Below are 23,658 nucleotides of genomic sequence, written 5' to 3'. Positions count from 1 at the left end.
TTTAGTGCAGAAGAACTTGAAAAGAGGAACATGGCATGGGTTCCCAAAGAAAGTACTCTAAACAAGAATAATGTGCAAGCCTCCATTGCAAAAAGTGCGGCAAAAGTGAAGAAGGAAAATAGTGAAACTGTGAACAAACAAGCCAAAGGTTTGCAGATGAAAATCTTCGGTCGAAACATTATCCATATTCTTCAGTTATGCCACTGATGCCGATGCCATGGAATTCAAGCCCAGGTATGATTGGTTACCCTCCATGGGTTTATTTCGAACCATGGATGCAGTATAATTTCCTGCATCATGCAAGGGTATTACCACATCATCATACGTTCGATTAGCTGCACTTTTGTTGCTAATGGGTGATACACAATTATCATCCTAAGAGTATAGATGGCCAATATATACTTATCGACCTAAGCACACGCAAAATGGTCAATGGAGTGTTGGCATCGTGCTTAGAACAAACTCCGTGCAAGTTATTTTTCGGCACACAAGTTTTGCAGAAAAACAGGGGGCATGTGTTGACACTTTGAAGTGGCACACTCGTAAAGAGGAGCTTGAAGTTATATCAAGATGAAGTCAACATTATGGTTGTAAGTCACCATTGGCCTGGATTGGATTGGGTCGAACCGAATGAACTGAGGATCTGACTGACTAACTCCTCTCTTTCCACGTCGCAGCAGGTAGCAAAGGCACTGCCATTTCTGGACATCACCATTTCTTTGGCATGTGACGTCACCCCTACAAAAATGTATGCAACCTTCTTTTCTAGAAACACTCCGTCCGTCCGGAAACACTTGTCAGGGAAATAGGAGTACAACGGAAGGCACCCAAGTGCCGGAGCCTCGGGACAAGCAATGCCATCACACGCGTCAGGCCCGAGGCTTGATCCCTCTCCTATAGCCGCCCGGCGACAAAAAAGGGTACAACCGCCCTCCCTCCCTCCCAGCCATCGTGCCGGTCATCACCGGTTCCCGCGTCGAATGGATTTCTCTTCCCGCTGGCCGTTCCTCCGCGCCACGTTGCGTTTGAAAAAAATGTTTCCTTTTTTTAAGACACCGACCACGACGCAAAGCAGCGCGGGGGGGGGGGGGGGGGTCGGAGTCGTGCAGCATCGGGCCAGACAAACAGGGTCCACGCGTCAAACCCGAGGTTTGGTCCCTCCCCCCACCCCCACCCTATGGCCGGCCAACAAAAAGGGTAGTACAAGCACCCTCCTGCCGTCGCACCAATCGTCGGTTTTGACGCCACTCGGTTCGAACAGACGTAAGAGAGATTCACCGATACATGGTGAAATGGAACAAGTGTGCATCTTTTTCTTGGCATTTCTAGCCTGCAACACTGAAAGCACATCGATCGTGCTATGTAAACAAAATAAGTGTTTTTTTTTGCATGTTTGCACGGTGATATGATACACGTATAAAACTCAAGAAAAATATAAGGATTTACAAATCTATACATATGGTTTTCAATTTTATATTAATCTAAATGATTGAAATGATACCCATGGTGAAAACCTAAAGTTTGACTCACTCGCTCTTTCCTTATTGTAGCAGGCAGCAAAGGCAACTGGTAGCCACTATTGGGCACTACCAATAGAGAAACTCTTGCCACTATCATCTCCGTGCTTTAAGAATTGTGTAAATTAAACTTTTGAGCGTGTGGTGAGAAGTTGACCAATATTTATAGAAAAATGGAATAAGTGACTGGATCATTTTCTTAGCAATTTTAACCTCCGACGATAAAAGCACATTGAGTCTTCTCTCTTCCTTCCTTTTTTATCATACTTCCTCCATGTCAAAAATTGGTGGCATTTCGCACATTGGCACGACTGTTCAAGATTGTTGCAACTTGAGCACTGATTTCTGTTGCTATTGTACATACGGTTTCCAAATTTTTAATCTAAAGTGAAGGCATGCAGAGAATGTCATTATTATTTTGTGATATGGACAGAGTAGGACAATGTATATTAGAAAAATGCAAACATGGTGCGCTACCTTTTTTTTTGCTTCATGTAGCTTTGTTGGGGACCACATGAAGGCCACTGTTGAACACATTCATTTATTTATAAAAATATCACATGGACGCTAGCATCAAGCTCATTCTACACCACACATGTACGTATATATGTATAATCGTGTGCGGTAGCATGTTAATCATCATGGGATGCCATCACACAATACACTCGATTCTTCTATTTCTATTTCTACTTGCGCCATGCCGACAACGCAGCAATCATGCACAAAAAAGGGACTATACGTGTATGTTCTGAATATTGTGAACTTATTGTCGCTCTTCCAGACCGCCACAAAATATGTATTTATATTTTTAATCTTGTAAAAAACAGATCTGATCAATTTCTTAGGTGGGTCTCAACTCGGATTGAGACCTTCGTATTTGCCAGTGAATAGAGTACTGCCTTTGAGGGGTAGGGGTTGTAGGGAAAGAACCAACCTTTTGTACGTAGCAAAACATATCACTTAGTAACTAAATTATCTTTATTATAAAGGCTCGCCAGAAGTACAAAGCACCCCAAACATAATAAAATATTACATCAAGGTCTATGGACCACCGAACGAACTGTTCATACCGGAGCACAGTTGGCCCGATCTTATTGATGACTGCCAGGAAGTCTTCATGCATATGAGATGCAGTCGTCGCCGTCGAAGCCCTTGAACCAGACACCAAATAATCTCGCCGACGTGTACACACACACGACAAGAAACCCCTAACCTCGCCGCTCCGAGAAGGAGCCGGCAGGAATCTACGCAGCACGAGCGACGAGCTCGAGGAGCCCGCAAGACCGACCGTGACCGCAATCACAGGGACCACACACAGAGTGGGTCATTATTTATTACAATCTTTTTACTGTATATACGGCCATATGGGGCGGCCTTAGATAGATACTAGCAGCAAGCAGCGGAAGAGAAGAAGACATGACGGAGCAGAAATACGTAGAAAGTACGTAGTACTGGTATTGCGGCAATACATAGTATTGTCTCTGCTGCTGGCTGCTGCTATACGGTACGCTCAGTGAGCATGGCTTGCGGCAAGGTGGGGCGCGTGGCCATGGGCGTCATGCCGCATGCTTCCCTCCGCGCACGTGCCTTTCTTGAGGTAGACGCACGGAGCACCTGCCTGCTTGCTGGGCGCCGATTGTCGAGGAGATTGCTCGTCCACAGCCTGCTCAAAAGAAAAGAAAAGAAAAGAAGAGTAAATGAGGACATGGTTAGCCCAAGAATTGAGTTTCAGAAGATCAACGGAGTGGGAGGCGAGGCGTGCCTTGTTGAGGTGGGTGCTCCGGCGGTCGTCGCCGGCCGGCGCCTGGGAATCCATCGCCTATTAGCTCAACTGCTCCTCCTCCTCCTCCTCCTCCTCGAGCTCTTCGGGGTAGGGTGTGTAGAAGCGTAGTGAGGGAGCAACCTCAATTTATAGCTGGAAAGCTCTTCTCCGACACGTGCCACGCGTCCGTGTGGGCCCGCTCCTCCCTCATCTCTTCCTTCCTTCCGCATGTGTCTCTTTCTTTTTCCTCCTTCCACACACGTCTATTTCATATAATTGAGACGCTGCATTTTTTAAAAAAAAATTGTTACTCCCTCCGTAAATTAATATAGGAACGTTTAGATCATTATTTTAGTTTACAGAGGGAGTACTATCTACCGACTAATCCCGTAAACCCCCTCTCTCGCATGCCACATGCCCGCACATCGCTACCACGAGGAGGAGGGTGTGAGGCGCTACAATGCCGGAAGGATCAATCGGTTGGTGATGGAGAGATCAGACGGTGGGCGAGCCGGCTGATTTCTACGCCAAATCAATCGCTTGATGCCTTAGCGTCCGTCATTCTGGAATTGTGTGAATCAAGCATGTGCGTCCGATGAGAAATAGAAAAAAAAGTTTGTTTAAGTGCCTGGATCTCTTTCTTGGCATTTCTAGCATCCGACGGTAAATAGCAAATTGAGCATCTTCTCTCTTTTTTTTGTCAGACTCCTTCCATGTCAAAAATAAGTAGGGTCTTGCACATTCACATGGTGTTCAAGATTGTAACTTGACGTATTATGGTATACGCGTCCGTGTGGGCCCGCTCCTCCCTTTCCCCTCTTTCCGCACGCGTCTCTTTCTTTTTCCTTCTTCCACACACGTCTACTTCAAACAATTGTTTTTTTGAACATCAGTACAGACACAATCGCTCATATACACGTGCATACACTCACCCCTATGAACGCACACACGCACACCCTATCCCTATGAGCATCTCCGAAAGACTGAGCCGGCATATCATCTTGAAATTTACGAAGTCATCGTAAGCGCCTCGTCGTCGACGGGAACGTCTCCTCCCACTGACTGCGCATCGCCGGAAATCCTGGAATAAATCCAGGAATAAATCCAGGAATAAATCCAGGAATAAATGCGAGCACCAGGATTTGAACCTTGATAAGTTGGGGATACCACAGTCCCTCTAACCATCCAACCACAGGTTGGTTCGCGTCTACTTCAAACAATTAAGATGTCGCATCTTTGAAAGGAAAATGGTTACTATCTACCGACTGATTTTGGCTTCCCGTAAGCCCCCTCTCTCGCATGCCACGTGCCCGCCGTGGCCCAACGCATCACTACCAGGAGGAGGACGTGAGGCGCTACAGTGATCAAACAGTTGGCGATGGGGAGATCAGAGGGGGAGACTTGTATGAGATCTCATATTAGGTGAGGTCGTTAGACCAACCTCAAAATTTTATATTTAGACATTTCAAAAATATCTGAAAGTATTTGACAAAATTTATGTGAGGTATGTCTACAACTTCAAAATAAAATCATCTCAAAATTGATGTACATTTAGATATTCAAAAAAAGACAAATTCGAATGTGAATAGTGACAGTTTTGGGTGAATAGTACTTTAACACTATTTACATCCGATTTTTTTTTCTTTTTTTGTTTCTATTAATGTAAGTCGAATTAGGAGTTGAAACTTTTTGAGGTTGTACATCAGACATTGATGTGTGTCTACAAAAAATTTGAGAATATTTGAACATGTATTTTTTGTCAGAAAAATCAAACTCATTGATCTCACCTAATATGAGATCTCACACAAGTCTCGCCCAAGATCAGACGGTGTCAGTCGGTTGACGCCTTAGCGTCCGCCTTTTTGGAATCATGTAAATCAAACTTGTGCGTCTGGTGAGAAATTGAAAAACAAAAGGTCTGGTGAGATGTTTATATTTCCGATGGACTTTTATAATAAATCTGATCTTTTTATGACGGATAGAAGAAAACTGCAAATACAGTGCGCTCTTTTTTTTCCTCCTCTGGCTTTGTTGAGAGGCCACGTGAAGGCCACTGTTGAACACATTTAAATTCCTATACAAACATGTCACATGCTAAAGCTCTGAATACTGTGAGCTTGTCACTCTTCAGAGATAATCACATGAAAAAACAACAAGGCAGGAAAAGATAGATCAAGGGTCCAACACATGCATGCAGTTTCGCTGCATTTGGGATTAACATCATCATTTCACAAAGCAAAAGATAACAACAAGGGAAGATTTACACATGAATGCATAATGCTCCAGCTCCAGCCAAAACAAGAACAAAAAAGCTTTGTACACTGAGCTCGACTAGAGTCTACAGCTAACATCCATCCATATATCATCAACTCCGCAGCTAGGCCTTACGCGTCCGGCCGCGGGACATATAAATACAAGTTTCAATCAAAATTCAAAATTTTAGTTTGCCCAGTTCAAAGCTCATCGAACTGTCGCCTGGGATGAGCCTCATCAGCCCTCTCTCAGGTGAAACAACCGGCCATCTTTAGCTCCTATAGATAGATGTACAAGCCACATTGAGTTGACAAACAACAACAGCATCATCCTGCGCTGCAATGCCGGCGCGCCTCCTACCCGATGTTGGCCACGAACGGCACCAGGCGCTTGTGGTCCCGCTTGCGGCCGAGGGCGCAGGTGTCGAGGACGCGCCCGAGCAGCAGCCGGGTGTTCTGCAGCGCCACGTCACGCGTGACCAGCCCGGTGTCCACGGGGGCGGCGACGCCCTGGGCCGCCATCATGGACCCGAACCCCGACCCGGCGGCGTACTGGAGCGGCCCGCTCCGGGCCTTGAACGACGACTGCGGGAGCAGCATCCTCTCGAGCACCTTCTCACCCGTCATCATCCCCCCATGGCCGCCACCGTTCTCGCCCGACAGCCCCAGGCTGTCGTCGCTGCCGGCCACGCCGCCGCCACCACAGCTCCGCAGCAGCGCCTCCAGCACGTTGAGCGCCTCCGCGCACAGCGCGCTCTCAACGAGCTGCGACACCACGTTGTACACCTGGGGGATCTGGGACGGGTCCACGGGGGTCTGCTGCAGCAGCGACTTGAGCATCAGGAGCACCACCCGCTGGTAGTCCAGAGGGCCCCTCTCCAGGAGCCTGAGGAGGTGCCCGAAGGCCAGGGACGAGTGCTTGGGGAACCACTCGGCGCAGATCGGCGGCGAGGCGCGTGCGAAGAGGTCTTCCAGTGAGATGATTTCCCCGTAAGAGTATGCTCTGAAGACCTCGGCTAGGACATGAAGAGATTTCACACGGCACCATCCTGAGATATTGGATGCCACGTAGTAGGCCTTCTGGTTCTGTTCTTGTAGAGGTGAAGCTGACCCGAGGGAAGATACGTCCTTGGTGAGCTGCAACCCGAGCCATGGGAGCAGACCTGTGATGTGCATCAGCAGCCTTGTCTCGGGATTCCCAAATATAGAATCGCATGTGGGTATCGTGATCCTGGATAGCACCTCGATTGCAGACGCATGGCTGGCGCTAGACATGAGCCCTTTCAGTACCAGCGGCTGCACGCCTTCAAAATCAGGGACCTTTCCAGTCTCAGTGACAGACAGCAGCCTCTCTGAGGTAGTCCTCGACTCCAGCCTGTGGAGGTCGCTTATATACCCATTGACGTCGAATTCATCACGGGGCATGCTGGAGAGCAACACATTTTCAGTTGTCCGGTCACGGAAGGTCAAGCGATCAATCACCCTACAGAACAATTCAAGCACTTGGCAGTAGATGTGGACAAAGTCGGTATGCATCAGCGCAACACAGCCCCAGAAGAGCTGCGGGTAAAGTATCACCTTCTCAGGCTCCATGTTCTCGACCATGACTTGCAGTGTCAGCAAGTTCTCCATTGCAAACCCCAGAACAGACGGGACGGGGTTACCCAAGCATCTGTGGACGCACCTCAGAAGCAATACGCAGCTATCACTCTTGACACTAGGACGTAGAGCACGATATATCTGGTGTGATCGACAGGCCAAGTGACGGGATGTGCACTCCATGGCCCACTTAAGTGCTTCAGCACCCCAAGTCTCACGAAGATCCCCCTGGAAGAAAATTGCACTGACCATGCTTTGTACGAGTGCTGACAAGAGTGAAGTGCTAGGAAGCTCAGTCCTTACAAGGGTAGGATCCTCGTTCTCCCACATCAGGCTGCCTCTTTTAGACTGGATGTATTTTATCAAGCTCACCACATGCTGCTTATTCTCCCTTTCACTGCTCTCAACCTCATACAGTTCAAGATGCCGGCCAGCAAGCGAGTAGAGGAGATTCACGAGCAAATCCTGGCAATGCTCAAGCACAATGTCTTCCGAGCTATCCATTGAAACACACGTGACATGGAATAACAGAGGCAAATTTTCACGGAAGTCCTCATCATTTTCATAAGCAATTTCAGCAAGGAGAATCAAAGCTATGTCGGCACGTGAAAGCAAGTGCTGGTGCCCCTGTAATGCAGATTGGAGCTCGTTAGCATTAATCCCATGAATTCCACTGCCCCCTTGATGCAGAAATTCATCATTTGAATTTGGGGTGTCAAAATAGTAGTCTCCACTATCCCTGGAAACATGACGGCTCCTCAGATGACCAGCCGAGCTGCGGACACCCATCAACGGCCCTGACATGTTCATTAACGCTGGAAGGAGCTGGCCTGACCGGCCTGTAGTGGGGTTTGGGATGTTGGTCACCTCCGGGGCCAATGGGCTCAATGGGCCAGACACACTTCGTCCAGTGACTGTCGATGTCCGCCAGCTCAAGTTTCCGCTGACATTCCTGATTGCGCCATCAAGGGAACCACGGACAAGCAGAGGAGACATGTGAGGCTGGCTATCAATTACTGATGATACCTGAGAGGTAGTAGGTCCTTGGGAGAACTCCAACACAACATTTGCAGAAGCATCAAACTTCCCAGGCCTGATTGGTTCCTCATTCTCTTCAAGCATTCTCTGAGATAACTCACAGACCAAGTGATCAATGGTCTGCTGTGGGCAAATTCGAGCTAGGTATAGACTGACACGCTTGGCAACTGAGAAGTAGGTAGCAAATGCACCAGTGATCTCTGCTGATGGATTGGCATCACAGTCCTCTATCCCTCTGGTAATCAAGAAGTTAAGCACAGGGATAATATTGCGAGTATTGCTTGCAACGGTGCTCCATAGTTTCTCAATCTCATCAGGGAACTGATCACCATGCTTCCATGTCACGTAATAAAGACTTTTCAGCAGTCTCTCACTCCACCCAGACTCCTTTAATCTCACAAAGTTGAGATTTTCTATCCAAGGAGCCATGCATGTGAGGACCTGATGCTGTGCTATAATGTCCACTGCGTCAAGCTGGCGCTGCATAATTTCCTCGCATAGATGCTCACTGAGTTCAGGATGGTCCTTGGCGAGCTTTGAGGACAGCTTGTACTGGAATTGTTGGTAGGAGTCTGGAAGGTTGCCGACAACAGATGCCCGATAATGTCCAATGCCATCAGCATCATCTTCAGCCCATTCACGGAGAGAGAGTGTCTCCAGCATCTGGAGGGCACTGTCACGGATCAGTTTTGTTTGATCGACCACCTTGTAGAGGATCAAGCTCAAAAGACTCTGGATCTCACATTTTGGAATTTCTTGACGCATGTAAACTTCAGCCAGAACACTGAAATACCCATCCGCTATTGCAGCGTCTGGAGAGTAGCACTGCAAAGATCGACAGATGATTGAAACCATCAATTTAACAGTGATGGCAAGCAATGCTGTAAAAACTATAAGCGTAACATCCTAGAAGGAAATAACCAAGAATGACTAAAGAAAAAAAGAAAAATGAAATATGAAACAGCTCAAGTTTAGGGTATCCCCTGAATTATCTGAGTTCCTAGACACTTTTATATCTTCCATAGTAGCTTAAATCCTATTGTGTTTTATTCTGCCCCCCCCCCCCCCCCAAAGGGGCAAAATGTCCCTGCTCTTTCTCCTGCTGTTTTCTCTTCAGAAAAAATATATGAGTAGCACCATCCTAAGCTGAACATGATTAATCAACATGATAATGGTCACCAAAGAATTAATAGACCAGTTTGAGAAGAGAACATCAACATGAATATACAAATGCAACTAAATGGCTAATTTAAAGAACACACAATGTGTACCCAGTGCAATTAGTTCACTTGTTGCCACACAGTCAGAAAGTATAAGGCATAAAAACAGAAGCAGAACTTACCTGGTCTATGCAAGCAGGGAACAAATCCAAATTTGTCTGCAAAATATTCTTCAACGCAGTTTTTGCTAAGAGAACTCGAAACTGACTAGCCTTTTGTTTGTCCTTTCCACCAAAGCGTCCTCCATCGGTATGCTTTGAATATGATGGTGTTCGAGGGTCTACTGGTGAATGCCCAAAAGGTGCTCTCAGAGCTGGTTCCCCGAACAAACTATTGATCCACAATATTACACGACCTGACATCTTTCTAGCATTATCATCAAAACAAGGACCATAAAGCAAAGAAGCAATAGCATGCATGGAAGCCCAATTGATGGCTTCCAACTGCTCAGCCATTTCCCTGTCAAATGCAAGCTTGTCGAGTGATTCCCTTGACCTATTATGTTGAGTGGCTTTATATCGCTCAAGTTCACGGCGATAATCAGTGCCGCCTTCCTGCCCCCATGAGCTGCCAGATTCATCACTCCAGTTAAGGAGAAGATCGAAAAGTTTCTTACGTATTCTGTTGTCAAACCTCTCGGACCTTGCATCAACAAACTCAGGAGCTAGATATCTTATGACAGATGCTAATGCATATCGGAGAGGCTGCACATCCTGAAAGCCATCAGATGATGACATGTTGATTTGGCGGTATGTTTCTTCAATAAACTTTAGAAAATGTAAACGGAGAACAGGCTTCCGAATAAGCATCCCAGGCCAAATCTTTTCAGCTATCATTCGATGTATGTTTGCAACATGAGTGCGCAGATCCTCACGGCGGGACCTAGGATTCTGCAGACGCAAACACATAAGAAAATAACTACAGTGAGAGAGCATACATTATTATGCCTATTTTAAATGTTGATGTGCTTGTTCTTGCATACAGACTAATGCAAAAAATAGAAATACAAATGATATGTGCATTTTACTATATTTTAACTAATAAGTTAGAATATTGGGTATGGAATATGGCTAAAGAGAAATGAAAGAGCTTATTAAGCTACATAGCTATGTAAAGTCAACTGAATCAAATAAGATATGTCATCAGAGAAGCAAAGGTCAAGTTTCACTGAAACAGCAAGGTCTACCAAATATTTGACCTCTTGAGTGAAGATGTTTAAGGAATAAAGAGGCAGTGACTTCAATGAATCCAACAATTCAACCACTATACTGATATTGGAAGAAGGTAAAGCCGATGTACCTTCCATTTTGATTTTCCTTCAGTTTCTGATGAAACATCCTCAAGAAAAAATGCAAGTTCACCAAACATGATTTCACATACTTCTAGATGTGAGTGCCCAAGTGCAGCCGTAGCAGCAAGCTGCAGAAACAAAAATAAACCAAAAGGATAAGTTAATTCATGTACTGATGCCATAATCAACTATTCATGTACTATGTTGAAATGCTTGACGGAGATTCAATATACAGCAAAATGGCATTAATACTTTAATCCATAGTCTGTTAGCTCATGATTGTCCCGCAAAAGTCATTATAGTGCAAAACTAGAGCAATATGCTAGGTGGAGTTTGAACGCTTGGAAAAATAATCATCTTACTGCATATCCTTCTGAACCATGGCGCAACGAAGGGAAAATTGTATGGAAGATGTCTCTCGCTGCTTTGGGAACGAATTCTTTGTTATCAGGTGGGCAAGAGCATGCAAATGTTGCATATATCAACCACTGGTCAAGCTTGGCCTCAGAATCTTGTAATTGCTGAGACTTTCCACCTAGCTCGGAGGGAGTGATTTGATCAAGTCTCCTAACAACTTCTAATCTGTTGAGTCATGAAAGAAAGTCAATAAGATGCCCAGCCAAATTGTCAAATCAATGCAGAAATCTGAGTTGTTTAAGCTCTAGAATGAAGAGAAAAAGGAAAGAAAGAAGCAAGGTCACATTGATCATTGCTCTTGGTAGTGACAGAAACTGGCATTGATCCTTGACCTTGATAGAGGCAGAAAACAATGGTCTACGAAGTAAGAGAAAACCCTGACATCTCATCAATTCTTCACATGCCCACACCATAATAACATAACATACTTCAACACTCAACCATCTTAGTGGAAACTTAAATAAAAGCTAATCGATATTTCAAACGACTCAAGCTCTAAGCATTACACGATCACATAAGAACACTATTTCTGATATTACGAAACTGTATAATGCATCTTTGGTATTGGTTTCTCACTTGACCATCAAATTCAATAAAACGACATATTAAATTTTTACACTATACAGTATATTTGTTTTTATAAGCTATTTAAAGAAATATAAAGTCCTCTGCAGCAACACATTCCTATGCTAGTTTGAATAAACAAATTCAGTAAATAAACCAAAGTCAAGGGCATGTGTCTCTATTGGGTGTCTCAAGAATAAACAACTTCAGTAAATAAACCAAAGTCAAGGGCATGTGTCTCTATTGGGTGTCTCAAACTCTCCATCTAAGGAGGTTTTAACACAACCGGTCAAACTCCCCATCTAAGGAGGTGAGCTTCTACTCCAAATTTCTTGCTAACAGAATTCAGAAAGAAAAGAAGCCCTACTGTAGTGTTTCCATAGTGCAGAGAAGCCTCTGCATAATCGAACACATAACAGAAAACGCACATGGGAAAAAAATCAACTAGCATATTAACAAACTAAACCATATATACAACAACAACTCTAAGGCGCAAGCGCACAAGATTATGAGAGACTGCAACCATGTGGTATGGAATAGGGTACCGACTTGTAATTATTCTGTCTGCATGAACGATATAATGGATAACATGATCACACTTTTCTTAAAAAATATATACAAAGAAATCCAGAAGAAGACCGGAGTTCTTGCCTTGCAACATGCACAGAGGCAGGGCAAAGTTCAGCCGCATATTTCACAATTTCACTCAGGTAGCGGGCCCATCTACTTTTATCAGCGCTCTCCAAGATGGATTGAAGTGTCACATCAGAAGGGATGGGATCCATCTCACGTCTAAGATCATAAGGTCGCCCTGGATCCCAATAACAGCTCTGAACAATGTCTTCCTGCAAAATTATAAATATTTACTTATGTGGTCAAGCATGAAAAGGTTCAATGACATATTTCAAGGCTCTGTTCGGAATGTGCGGGTATAGGAAACCGCGAGAATATTAGAGGAAAGAAACATTGTAACTAAATATTTTACTTTCAATTAAAAATGTTGCATCTCAGACGAGTCTTCTGACAGCTCAAAAAAACTTAAATCCAACAAGAAGCGATATAAGGAACTCACCCCATTTTCCTCTATGATGTCAATGATAAATATTGGTTCTGGTTCAAGTCTCAGTTTATTGTCGCCTTCATTTGCTGAGTAATCTCTCAGATCATTCTTTAGAGATCGAACACATCGCAATAACTCCAGAGCTGTAAGCCGTATTTGAACATCAGCAGAGCTGAGAAAGACAAGACCAACCGCATCCATTTCCGAGGCACGGAATTCAGATATATCTTTGGACCTATGAAAAGGAGATGATCTCTGTAGCGTATCGCCTCCTAGACTAGAACGTCTAAAACTTTGCATATCTTTTGCCAGAAGTTCCTCAGAGAGGCAAGCTCTCCACAACCGCATAAGCTCTACTAGGCGTCCCAGTGAATTGAGAATCAAAATAGGGAACTCATCGGGGAGTTTCAGGATAAAAGTAGCCATTCCTTTCAGCACAGCAAACCGACGATCAGGTAGAAATCGTACGATCCTGTTCAAAACTAGCACGGCTTCTTCACGGACAACAGGGTCAATACTTGTTACATGTTGAGGTATAATCTCAGTCATTCTATCATTGCGCCCCACCTCTTCTATCAAGTATGGTATACATTTAAGCACAGATCTGAAGAGTGATCCCTGAGATTTATCCTTTGTTACGTTATCTGAAAATATGATATTAGAAATCAGGGGTAAATATAGCAAATGGATTAAAGTATTTGCTGCTCTCTTTAACAATTTTCATTATCAGTATGGTCCAAAATAAATACATAGAAACAATAGCACTTGGCGGTATTTTGAACATTTGCTACATATGATGAATTGATGATAAGTAGCAACATACCAATTGTAGCCTTCGATGATGTAAGAAGGGCTAGGCTATAAGCCTTGCTACAAGACCTTAATATTGACTCGATGGCTGACTTGACTTTTGGAACATAGTGGCCAATACCATACACTGAAAATACAGAGTAAATATACTGCTTACCATATTGTCACAAAATAATTAAGTTCTAAAAACTGATACGACTGCCTAAACCATGTTACCTTGGAAAACATCCAGGCCAATTTGTTGATTTGATGGAGAAACAACAATCTCAAGCAAAGCTCTAAGACCAACAACCTTTGCTTCACTAAGACTATCTGGTTTCAACAGTTCAAGTATCATATGATTCATTGCAAAATCCAGGTTGCTCTCAGCCAAGGTTACACAAAACTCAACAAGTTTATCATGCTGGACATCTTGAGTCAGTAATCCTTTCTTCAACACGGTCAGCAATTGAGAGGTCACACTGTCTAAATAGTCCCAAACTTGATTTCTGGGCTGATAATCTGCATAAACGTTTACATAAAATTTTACCAGCCGGTGTAGACAATCTAGTGCCATTGATCGATGATTCTTATCCTGTGCAATAAACAGCCAATCAGATGTATGCTTCATGCAGCACAAAGGAAGAATGCAAGTTCATAAATCAGAATCTCTAATATAAAGAAAAAGAACAATACAAAATATTGATCAGTAAGACACTATGAGATGATAATCTTGTTCTCATAATGTGTAGACATAAATTACCTTAAGATACTTATACAGGATCTCCAAATGCTGAGAGAAGTTAATGTTGAACGTCTGGGAATCACCAAGGCAAAGAAAAAGAGTGACCAGTGGAAATCCAACCTGCAAAGAAGATTCAGCATCAAATATAAATAGGAAAATATGTGGTGCAACAAGAAGTCAGAAACCAGCATGGCACGAAAATAATGAGTGAGATGAGTTTATTGCCGTAATTTAGGGATGCAAATTTGGAACCTACAGGGTACCCTTCGGCCCTTCTTAGTTCAACCAAATGAACTAACTTTCAAAAGTGAGGTGAATTCTGAAAGTTTAGTTGATTTAGTTGAACTAAGGAGGGTCGGAGGGTACCCTGGAGGTTCCAAATTTGCATCCCTACCGTAATTCATCCACAACAGTTAAAACAACTTAATCCACACATAACCAAAAAAACACAATTCGTTAAATTTACAGAACAATTTTTAAAGATCTCAGTCCTGTGTCATTAAATCCTCATGCCAGCAAGCAAATAAACATGTAAAAACATTTGAATAAACTGAGTGATTTGATGATTAAGGAGTAAAATAAAGAGTTTAGGACCATTTATGGAATATAATATTTCTTCCAACTGAGAAGGCGGTGATCGCTATCTAAGATAAAAACAGGAAAAAAAACTTGTGGAAACTGGAAAGTAAGAAGTGTAAAGACAATGTTCATAATAAGGAAGTTGCCACTTTCTGGGCATAAAATAAGAAACTGAAGGTAGGTCAAATTTGCGAGGTACCAAAGTGATCAACAGCAAGAAGATTAAGAAATGAAATCAACACATACAATTTTTTGTACAAATATGGAAGTTCAACTGTTCAAGTATAAAAATAAAATAAAATGCCATCAACTTACAGCAATATGCTTGCTCTGCTTATCCATCCAATACATGAGCTGCCCTCTTATTCGAGTAACAGCATCATACCAAAGTGACAATGCAGGTTCCACACCTAGTGGAGGCCAATGATTTTTGCCTCCCTCGGCAAGTGGGGCCAGTATACTTGAGAGCATGTTGCACAAAGCATGTTGCAGTTCACTCTTTCTCTTGTTTGGAGGTCGATTTAGAGGATTTGCTTTTGCGATGAAGGATACTGAAGCATTCAGCCCACCCTCCGTCTTCACCTGGACGAATAAATTAAGGGAGCATACATAAGCCATCATAAATTTTATGATATAGATGCACCATACATGCCAGAAACAAAATGGAGGCATGCCATGCAGCCTTGTTATCCAACAAAAAAGTTCAGAGGATGAACGAATGGAGTATAGATTGCTCATGTTACGGTTTGGTTAGTGGAATTGGAGCACAGTAGCATACTAGGGAATTGAATTCTTAGGAAGTTCCTATATTTTTTTCCAACAAATGAAATGGGTACAACAGGTTTCTATATGTGATGCCAGAATATATCACATTGGCCATGTCATACACTTTGAATCCTTATGAACTGGAACAAATATTAAAATAATGAAGTAGTCTTTGTATAATCGTACCCCCAGCTTGAGGTAGCGCATCCCATTAATAATGTTGAGTGTCTCACTTCTAGCAACAGGAGTATCAACACGGCGATTATTAAGCTCAATAAAAAACCTCTCGGTCACAGAACTAAACCTGCATGAATAATCAGATTTCTAAGTAACTTAAGACAGAGAGATAGATGTTCCCCTGATCCATGGCAGTAGGACACATTAAGAAACGTACCTGATACGTGATAAAGCTCCTAAAAGTTGAGCAACATGATCTAAAAGAAGACCTCGCAGATCAACCAACGAAGGATAGTCTACTTGGCTAACAACCCTGGAGAAGGCAAATAAGGTAGGGAGGGGCTCAGCATCCACAAGTACATAAGTTTCCTTCTCTCTTCTCTTAGGGTAATAAGTTTCCCTTTTATGGCACATGTAAAATAAATTGAGGAACTTGGCACATGTTTTTCTTTTTTGAGGAACTTGGCACGTGTAAACAAAATAAGACAGCATATAGGCGTTGCATACATATAAGTACTATTTATGTGCTGTTCCAATGCTCAAACAATCAGCTGAGTAGCCTATTAACTGGCTGACTAACAGCTGATTGGATGGTCACCAAGTCGAATTCAGCATATTCAACGCATTTTGTTAATTTTTTCAAAGGGAAAGTTTTTGCTCATTTGCTAAGAATTAGATGTTCAATGTACAGCATTCTGCTTTAAGATTGCACAAGCTGGTATTGCCATGATCTTACCATACAAGAAACTGCATTTAAGAGGCAGTAAATTCTCACCTGTCTGCATTAATTAGCCAATCGAATACGAAACTTTCCAAGCCATTCCAAAGTTTCTCTGGGCAAAATAACGCATAAGTTAGCCAACTATGTTAAAAATAATTAACTACGCAAAGACCTCACACAAACAACAGCAAAAAGAGATAACCTGTGATTCCCTCCTGTGGGCAATACTCAGCAAATCGAATGCAGGCTGAGCTGAATATGCACTCAACAGCAAGCTGGGTAAAGGAAAGGGAACTCCATGAATATTTTAGACAGGGGAATGCATTTTAAAATGCTTAGGGAAAGACCAAGTTTGACAGATCAAGGATGAAAAAGTTTTGTAAGTGACAATCTCTAACTATAAGATAATCTACAGAATGCATATCTGGTGATGTTCATTGAGCATACAACCTACAGTGGAAGAGAATATGGTTCTTTGTAAGGAAAACAGATGGTCGGTTGATAACAGACCTTCTTTTGGTATGTTGAGGCATCATGGGCACCTTTTGGTGATTCACTGCAGAATAATGGTGTACAAAACTTCAGTAAAAAGTACAAGACTGCAGAGTTTCTAGAGTAGGAGTAAGCAACAAAGCTGAAAGCTTGGCATAAAATAAATCAAAATCTTAAAGACTACCAGGTTGGAATTTTTTGAAGAGTTACAATGTCAATCAGCGTACCTTTCTCTCCACCGAAGAAGAGCTTCGAGAAGAGGTAGAGGTGTGTGCCTTGCAACCATGGCAAGTGAATCAAGTACTTGCTCGTAGCTTGGGTCAGATGGCCGTAGGTATTGTCCATCCTGCTTATTTAGAAAGAAAGAAAAAATAGTGCTGCATTATAGCATTTTCTCTGCAAACATAACACGTGGCATCATGCTGATCTGGATGGTAAAGAAAGAAATGCCTAACGTTTCAACAGCGGAATGCACAAATATAGTAACTCTTCTATGCTTTCCAAAAGAGCAAAAGGCAGAAATCCTAAAGCACGGCTGTAAATTGGGCGGTGCGGTGAAATGCACATTGCAACAGACCCCAGTGATGATAACTACACGGTTACAAGAAACCGGCACCCCGAAAGAAACAGCGGCACGCCCACGACAAACCGAATAATCAATGCTCTCCGATACCAGCATACACGGAACACGGTGCATTGCCACCGTGTGGGCAGGAAGCGCACATAGGTTAGGGCATGAGCTAAATCCAAACTCAACCGCGGCACGACGAACCGAGTACTCAATGCTCTCCATATCAGCACACGCGAACAGCGCTGCAAGGGCGTGGTATCGGTAACAGCCAACGGGTTACGCGGCGAGCAGGAGCGACTAAAGCCCCAGCATTTCTAGGCACGCATGCCGCCGCGGCGCATCGGGGCCTAGAGGCGACGCTTCGGAGCATTGGTCAGACCTCGGCAAACCTAATCGACACCGAGCATTTCCGCCGTGTGGGCAGGGGGCGCATACATACACAGGTTGGATAGGTTAGGTCAGGAGCTAAATCTAAATAAATAAATAAATTCAACAGCGCCGGCCTGCCGTGGCGACGCCGGCGGGCCAGGCGACCCACAGCCCAATCGGACTAATCGAGCGAACGAACCCTACGCGGCGGTCGAGGTGGTGCGGCTCTCGTTGACCTCGCGCGCAAATGGGGACGGGCGGAATCGGGGAAGGGGGGCGTCACCTGGGCCTGGGCGGTCTCGATGCGGCGGCGGGCGAGCGGGAGGAAGCGGGCGAGGAGGGAGTCGACGATCTGCCGGGCGGCGCCGCCCGCGCCGGCGTCGTGCGGGGAGGAGGTGGAGGAGAAGGCCCCCGCGGCGTGCGGCGTGGGGGGCAGCGGCGGCGGGTAGGAGACCCCCGCCGCCGCGAGCGCCGCGGCGGCGGCGAGGTGGTGGGAGGTGCGCGGGGTCGCCAGCTCGCCCGCCCGCCGAGATCGCGTCGGAGGCGCCGCGTCCGTCCGTCCCCTTCCCCTCTCCTCTCCGTGCTCCACTGCCCGTCTGTCAGAGGGAGCCGAGTGTGTGACCCAACCCTCCTAGCTGCCTAATGTTAAGGGTAACACTCCACTCACTTAAACCACATAATACTCCTATGTGTTGTAACTGTTGTTGTTGATGTTCTCCTACATGAATAAATCATCTTGCCATTTATTTTACATTAAGCAAGTGTTAATCATCATGTATCGATTGATTAATTTCCTTTCTTGAAATAAAGAAACACGCATTTCCGTCTGTATCCATAGACTACTATGGGATTCAGCCAATCACTCCAATGTTTGCAAAAAAAAAAAAAGATTGAAAATCCTCTACCTCTCAAGTCTCAATGGCCTAAGACCACGAACTAATGACCTTCCAACACGGTTGCAAGAGCACCACTGCCTTTTCATCTCATCCAATTCAGGTATGATTTCTCATCTTTTTTTTATTCTAAGTACAAATTTACTTCTGCAAAGTTTGAATAAGTTTAACCGAGAGTTTAAACTTTAAATTTTAAACCGAGAATTGATAAATTAAACTGGTTGGTTATTAGAGATTCGTTTCAAGCGACAAATAATAAATTATTTATTTTATTGTACAATTATTGCAAAATAAAGAGAACCAAGGCATTGTGTCACTTTTTCTCAAATATGCCTCCTTTGGTTTACAAAAAAATTGTAGCAATTCGAAAGGATAATCTTGTAGGGACAATTCCTTTGAAACCCTTTGGTTTGCTGGAATAGCATCTTATTCATGAATACGATAGCATCTTATTCCTGAATAGGATAGGATCCAAAAGAAAAGTTAGCCTAGATCCAATGGGAAAAAGTTTACCCTATATGAACCAAATGACATGTCTTTTTCTGTAGGATTTATGATACATGTCATCATACTTTCTTGTAGTTCTTTATAACGCATGTTTTTTGTAGCTATGTGTTCCTTTGAGTTTGGTCAAGGTTGTGGGCACTTGTACTGATATTTTGATTGTTGGATCCATGAATTTGTGCATTTCCTACCGCGTTGGCCTATCGCGGCAACACTAGTAGGTCAGGTGACCCCCATCAAATCAGACTAATCAAGCGACCCATGCGCGATGAGGTTGTCGTTGATCTCGCACACAAATGCGAGCGACCAGATCTGGAAAGCGAGAGGCAAAGGGAGCGGCCAGATCTGGAAAGCGAGGGACAAAGGGAGCGGCCAGATCTGAAAAGCGCGACCAGACCTGGAAAGCAAGAGACAAAGGGAGCGACCAGATCTGGAAAGCGAGGCCAGATCTGGAAAGCGCGGCCAGACCTGAAAAGCGAGAGACAAAGAGAGCGGCCAGACCTTAAAAGCGAGAGACAAAGGGAGCGGCTAGATCCGGAAAGCGCGACCAAATCTGGAAAAGCGAGAGACAAAGGGAGGGGCACTAGGGGGTACCTGGGCCTGGGCGATTTCGATGCGGCAGCGGGTGAGCGAGAGGAAGCGGACGAGGAAGGAGTCGACGATCTGCCTGGCGGCGCCGTCGTGCGGGGAGGAGGAGTCTGGCATGTCTAGAGTGAAGGGGAACTGGGGCCAGTAGGGGACCCCCGTCGTCGCATCAGCGAGGTGGTCGGAGGAGCGCGGGGTCGCCATCTCGCTCGCCCGCCGAGATCACGGCAGAGGCGCCGCGTCGCGTCGACCCCTCCCGTCCCCTCTCCTCTTCGTGCTCCACCGTTCGTCAGATCCAAGTTTGTGAGACTATGTGCCTCTGCCTGGTTAGGTCAATCTTAAAACACTCCACTCACTAAAACCACACAGTCCACACCCCCCCCCTTTATGACTCGATCCCTCCCACATTGTATTTTTACACCCACCCCCTTGGGTTCACCTTTTTGTTTCTTAACTCAATGGGTCTCAAAAATCAAACTTACCAATATCTGAATAGATCAAATATTTTCTTCCCTTTCCACCCCTGATGCATCCCCTACCTTCCCCATCATATGGCCATCAGGCTATGAGCACGCGTGGCATCGACCAAAGTAATCTAGATCGCCGTTGGGAGAGACTCGTCCACTGCCAGGAGCGGCGTGCTGGAGCCGACGTCGTCCTCTCAGCTTGCATGAGTGCGGGATGCATATAAGGTGTGCGGTCGTCTGAGGTGCACCTACACTGTCGCGGGGACGACGCATCGACAACGCCTTCAGAGGGATCGCCGGTGGAATGCAAGCCGCGTCGGTCGCCACGGCCACCGAAGTAATTTCCTCTTCTCTCCTTGAACAATCTCTATCCACGATCATGGGCTCGTGGATCCTAGATCTTTGCCACTAGTGTAGCCTCTGCATCGCGCTTGCAGGAATCAATCATCCGCCTCCTCTAATCATTGTTCGCTTCCACTCGCCGGATACCTATGAGTTGTGCAAGAACTTTTTGTCGTTGCCACCACGTGCGTATTGCAACAAGATCTACCAGGTATCTCCACCCTCCCCATTTTCACCACTACCACCGTCCATCACACTATGAGGATACCTTCTTATTTCAGTAACTAGTCACTTCAATACCATAACCAAAATTTAGGTTCGCTTTTGCATTCAAGAGAACGGCCCAACGAACTGATCTTCACCTTTAGAGGACATGGTTTGGCTCTTTGTGACGAGTCATGTGACCCTTTATGTTTGTAACATTTTTCTTTTCATAAGCCGCAATTGCTGACAATCGGATACATGAAGAAACGAATGGCCCTGTATGAGATAGTTTTCTACATTGTTGGTGAGACTCACTGGTAGAAAAAAGCCCTTTAGTCCCGGTTCGCAACAGCCTTTAGTCTCAGCTGTGCAACCGGGACTAAATATGCGCGAATAAAGACCCCCCCCCCCTAGTCGCGCCTCTTACGAACCGCGACTAAAGGCTTTAGTCCCGGTTCTCGTGGCTGACCGGGACTAAAGGCCCGTCCACGTGGGCGCCAGTGGTCCGTCGGGGCGGAGGACCTTTACTCCCGGTTCTCGTGGCTAACCGGGACTAAAGGCCTCCTCCGCAGGTTTAGGGTTTTAGCCCCCCTAAACCTGGTTTCTTTTTAATTTGTAGTGTTTTATTTCTTTTATATTTTATTTTATGTTTTATTTTAATTTTGATGAAGTTTCAGTACACATATTCTACGCTACTATATACATGCATATGAAATTTCAAACAAGAAGAATTCAAGAGGAATATATAATATATATTCAATCTCGGGTGACCATATACAACTTCGAACAAGTTTCAATCTCAGGTATGCATATAAATTTCTTCGTCCTCGGTATAGTGTTCTCCTTTAGGATTGATGACTTCCCTCATGAAAAATCCTGCTAATTCTTCTTGAATTGGTCGGAAGCGAGCTTCTGGACTAAGCCTCCTCCGCAAGTTATCCGTCGCGTTCCGCACGCTATCCGATGCCTTCCGCTCAGAGGTGTGTCTCCGGATGTTCTCACAAACATAGTATCCACATAGATTGGTCCCCGGTGGCTGCTTATCCACATTAACTAACCTTCTGAAATCTAGCTCATGTTTGAATTCACCGACAATTTCTTCTGAGAACCGTCTCCAAACCCTACAGGGCAAAGAAAATTAAATGAACAAGGGAGTTATTAGTTACTTGATATTAGGAAATGAACGAAAGAGACCGATCAATATAGAGCTCAAATGATTGAAAATAATTACTTTTGCAGCATTTTTCTCATGTCGGCCCAACGCTTTGGATCCAAATCCATAGAGTCCATGATTAGAACTCTGGAGGTGTGAAGTTCAATATTTAGCAGAATCCAGTGGAACCTGCGGACACGTTACATGCACAGTCATGCATAACTCATCGATTAGACATACCATGCATGGAGTAAACAAAAGAGAATGGGCACAAGAGAGAAACACTCACCCAAAATGGTAAGGAAATAGAATATGACTTTTGAGTTGATGCTTTCTAAGAAACTTGTACAAGTCTTTCTCCACGTCTTCGGGGTGATGTTGTAACACATGTCCATTAACGATATGTGGGTCAATGAACCCAACATCATGGATGTTTCTTATTTTGCATTCCCAAATCTTCAATCTGCATAATAGCGTACGCAACAATATAGTTAGGACAATATATATAGTGCAGGCAATGAAGAACGAGATGAGGTAGAAATAAATCACTTACAGAACGTAGCAACTCAGCATAGATTTGTCGAGGTCGCGCAGATTGAACAGCTGGAACAATTCACTCATATGAACTTGTACAGAGTAACGTTTGGTGTGATGCTCATCTGTAACATCCGCATAAACATATTCTTTGTCGGCTCATGTTATGAATTGCTTGTACCAACGTAGCAGATTTCGCATTTGTGGTGGTAGACTCTTTTCCCGCGCAGGCTCGACGAGAGGCCCATTCCGCACATATTGTAATGCTATCTCACATACTGGCGCATCCTCAAGGCCTAAGAAGGCACGAAGAGTCAAACCCATCTCGGACGCTTGTTTCATGGCACTCGCTACAGTCAATCCAAGTGCTGTCGCAGCTGCTATGATCTCGGGGTCCTCTTCCGGACCGTCTTTCACTATGAGCGGGGGGATCGATTGTTTCTTCTGCATCCCGAGCTGGTCAACTTGTTTCCCGCTTTTTTTACTTTCTTCTTTCTCCTCCTTCAATATTTTTGCTTGCCTACGAAGTTCATGTCCATAGTCGTCAGGCATATTCAGCTCGGCTTGGGACGGTGTCGTCAAAAAATTCTTAGCCCACTTCTTTTGCTTCTCAGTGAATACTTGCTTGGGCTCAGGCTCTTTTATCGCCTTCATATCCGCCTTCCATTTCTCATAATCAGCAGACGCGGCCAATTTGGTTTCAGCTTCACTAAGTTCCCCAGGCCTTGGGAGGAGAGGCTTCAGTGATGGCTCCGGTACCCTTGTGGTCTTAGGTACATAAGGGTCCGGGTTAATAGTCCAGGAGTGGGTTTCCTTGCTGTCCGCCTGCTTCTGCTTCTTCGCCGGAGGTGGATTGGGGGGCGTCGTACCCGCCGGAGGAGGATTGGGGGGCGTCGTACCCGCCGGAGGTTGTGGATCGGGGGACGGCGTCGAATGGCGTGAAGGAGGTGTAGGTGAACCACCACGACCACCACCACCGCCACCACCACCACCACCACCATCGGAGGGGGGTGGACTTGCTAGCCTTGGCGCCTCGCCTGGAAACACT

General features: G+C 44.8%; 1 protein-coding gene across 1 annotated transcript; it reads right to left on the bottom strand.

The window, feature by feature from the left end:
- Positions 1-5,451: 5,451 nt before the first annotated feature.
- Positions 5,452-20,114, bottom strand: LOC123142817 (uncharacterized). The gene is made up of 18 exons (XM_044561558.1): positions 19,920-20,114; positions 18,212-18,559; positions 17,216-17,334; positions 17,007-17,052; positions 16,699-16,771; positions 16,551-16,608; positions 15,993-16,088; positions 15,785-15,902; positions 15,149-15,415; positions 14,273-14,374; positions 13,747-14,104; positions 13,544-13,657; positions 12,733-13,364; positions 12,312-12,505; positions 11,042-11,261; positions 10,688-10,807; positions 9,511-10,278; positions 5,452-8,993 (listed from the first exon to the last, which is right to left on the bottom strand). Exons 1-18 carry the CDS (start codon positions 20,112-20,114, stop codon positions 5,889-5,891), a joined length of 6,933 nt encoding a protein of 2,310 aa, XP_044417493.1. The 3' UTR covers positions 5,452-5,888.
- Positions 20,115-23,658: the final 3,544 nt, after the last annotated feature.

Source organism: Triticum aestivum, chromosome 6D, assembly GCF_018294505.1.
Source record: "Triticum aestivum cultivar Chinese Spring chromosome 6D, IWGSC CS RefSeq v2.1, whole genome shotgun sequence".
In the NCBI taxonomy this organism is placed as follows: Eukaryota; Viridiplantae; Streptophyta; class Magnoliopsida; order Poales; family Poaceae; genus Triticum; species Triticum aestivum.
This window is presented reverse-complemented; position numbering and strand designations above follow the sequence as displayed.

Bases quoted from the DNA above. Each gene is read 5' to 3' on its own strand.
- LOC123142817 (XM_044561558.1), bottom strand. From the start codon at position 20,114: ATGGCGACCCCGCGCTCCTCCGACCACCTCGCTGATGCGACGACGGGG. The intron at 17,335-18,211 runs GTGACGCCCCCC...CTAAATAAGCAG, and splicing joins TCGAGACCGCCCAGGCCCAG to GATGGACAATACCTACGGCC. The intron at 17,053-17,215 runs GTACGCTGATTG...ATTATTCTGCAG, and splicing joins CTTCTTCGGTGGAGAGAAAG to TGAATCACCAAAAGGTGCCC.